Source organism: Geospiza fortis, unplaced genomic scaffold, assembly GCF_000277835.1.
Source record: "Geospiza fortis unplaced genomic scaffold, GeoFor_1.0 scaffold313, whole genome shotgun sequence".
In the NCBI taxonomy this organism is placed as follows: domain Eukaryota; kingdom Metazoa; phylum Chordata; class Aves; order Passeriformes; family Thraupidae; genus Geospiza; species Geospiza fortis.
Window position 1 is genome coordinate 156,555 of NW_005054582.1, and position 1,325 is coordinate 157,879.

The 1,325-nt window shown below is 68.3% G+C and overlaps 1 protein-coding gene across 1 annotated transcript in view; it reads left to right on the top strand.

Moving 5' to 3' along the window:
- The first annotated feature begins 871 nt into the window (after window positions 1–871).
- EFNA1 (ephrin A1) overlaps window positions 872–1,325 on the top strand; it is a 5,812-nt gene continuing 5,358 nt past the window's right edge. Inside the window, exon 1 of the mRNA XM_031064334.1 lies at window positions 872–972. Within this exon, the coding sequence (XP_030920194.1) occupies window positions 872–972 (101 nt within the window). The remainder of the gene's footprint in view (window positions 973–1,325) is intronic.

The following is a 1,325-nucleotide window of genomic DNA, read 5'->3' on the forward strand; positions in this document are numbered from 1 at the left end:
CCCCGCCGGCCCGGGCTTGCCGGGGTGCGGGAAGAGCCGACGAACCCGTCCGACGGGTCCTGGCAGCTCTCCCAGCAGGCGCCGGGTTCGCCACGTCCCCGCCGCGCTCCGGCAGGCCTGGCCCGCATGGGGCTGAGCTCCCTGCCCCGGGTCCCCTCCCGGGGTGCCCAGGTGCCACCCGCAGCTCTCTGGTGGCCCAGGGCAGGGCGGGCACGGGGTGGGTGGGGCAGCACCGCTGCCACTGCCAAGGGCCGTGTCCGGCCAGGTGCTGATTGCCAGGGGCTGGCCAAAGCACCAGTGCCAGTGCGGTGCCATGCTGGTGGCACGTGGCACAGTGAGCCTGGCACAGCTTGGGTGGCCAGTGCCCTGCGGGGGTGTGAGAGCCACAGTCACTGCCCTGGCACAGAGAGCGCTGCCTGCAGGATCCCTCCTGCCATTTGCCTCGACCCTGGCACCGCTTCTTGTGCATGCATGGCACCACCCATGGCTCGGTGGGCACCTGGCTCAGGTGTGCTCCATGCCCTAGGGATGAGCACAGCGGGACAGCCCAGACCCACCAAGAGTCTTCTGGGGCACTGGTAGAGGAGATTCCCAAGCCCAGCTGCCCCAAGTCGAGTGGGGGGCCATGGTTGGGACCCCAGTGCTGAGGTTTGGGTGCCCCTTGGGTACTTTGGGGTCTCACAGCCTGGGCAGCAGATCCAACCAGGGGGATGTGTGCCAGGTGTGGCACGAGGCTCTGCCTCACCTTGGGGCACCTCCTCTGCCCAGTCAGGGCTCTGTGGCCGAAGGCACGAGGTCCTGGCACGGCTGGACAGCCCTGGGGCTGCGGCTCTGCCCCCTCCAGCCTGGCACCAGGCCATGCCTACCTGCCATGCCTACCTGCCAGGCTGCACGCAGCTGGCACTGCGTCACCGCGGCCTTCGCTCCCGGCCACAAACTGGACGGCTCCTCTTCCTCCCCTAGCCTGGCAGGGTGACGTCAGCCCAGCCAGGGGCCGGGGCACTCCCGGGTGTCCCCAGCCAACAAACCACAAACACTGTCACGAGTTCGGCGGCCTGTGGCCAAGCCTACCTGCCCCACACGGAGCAGCAGCGATGTTTACAGCCTGAGACGGCTTCACCTTTGTCCCTCCATCGCGGGCACCAATCCCAGCCCATTGTCACCTGCTCCCAGGTGCGTGGCCGTGACCATGTGCACCATGTGCACACCACCACTGGCACCCCCAGTGCTGCTGCAGGTGGGTACCCGCCCTACCCAGGGCGCTGCCCACCCTGTGCCCCACTGTTGGGTCCTAAAAGAGGCAATGGGGCACCTCTAGCCTCAGT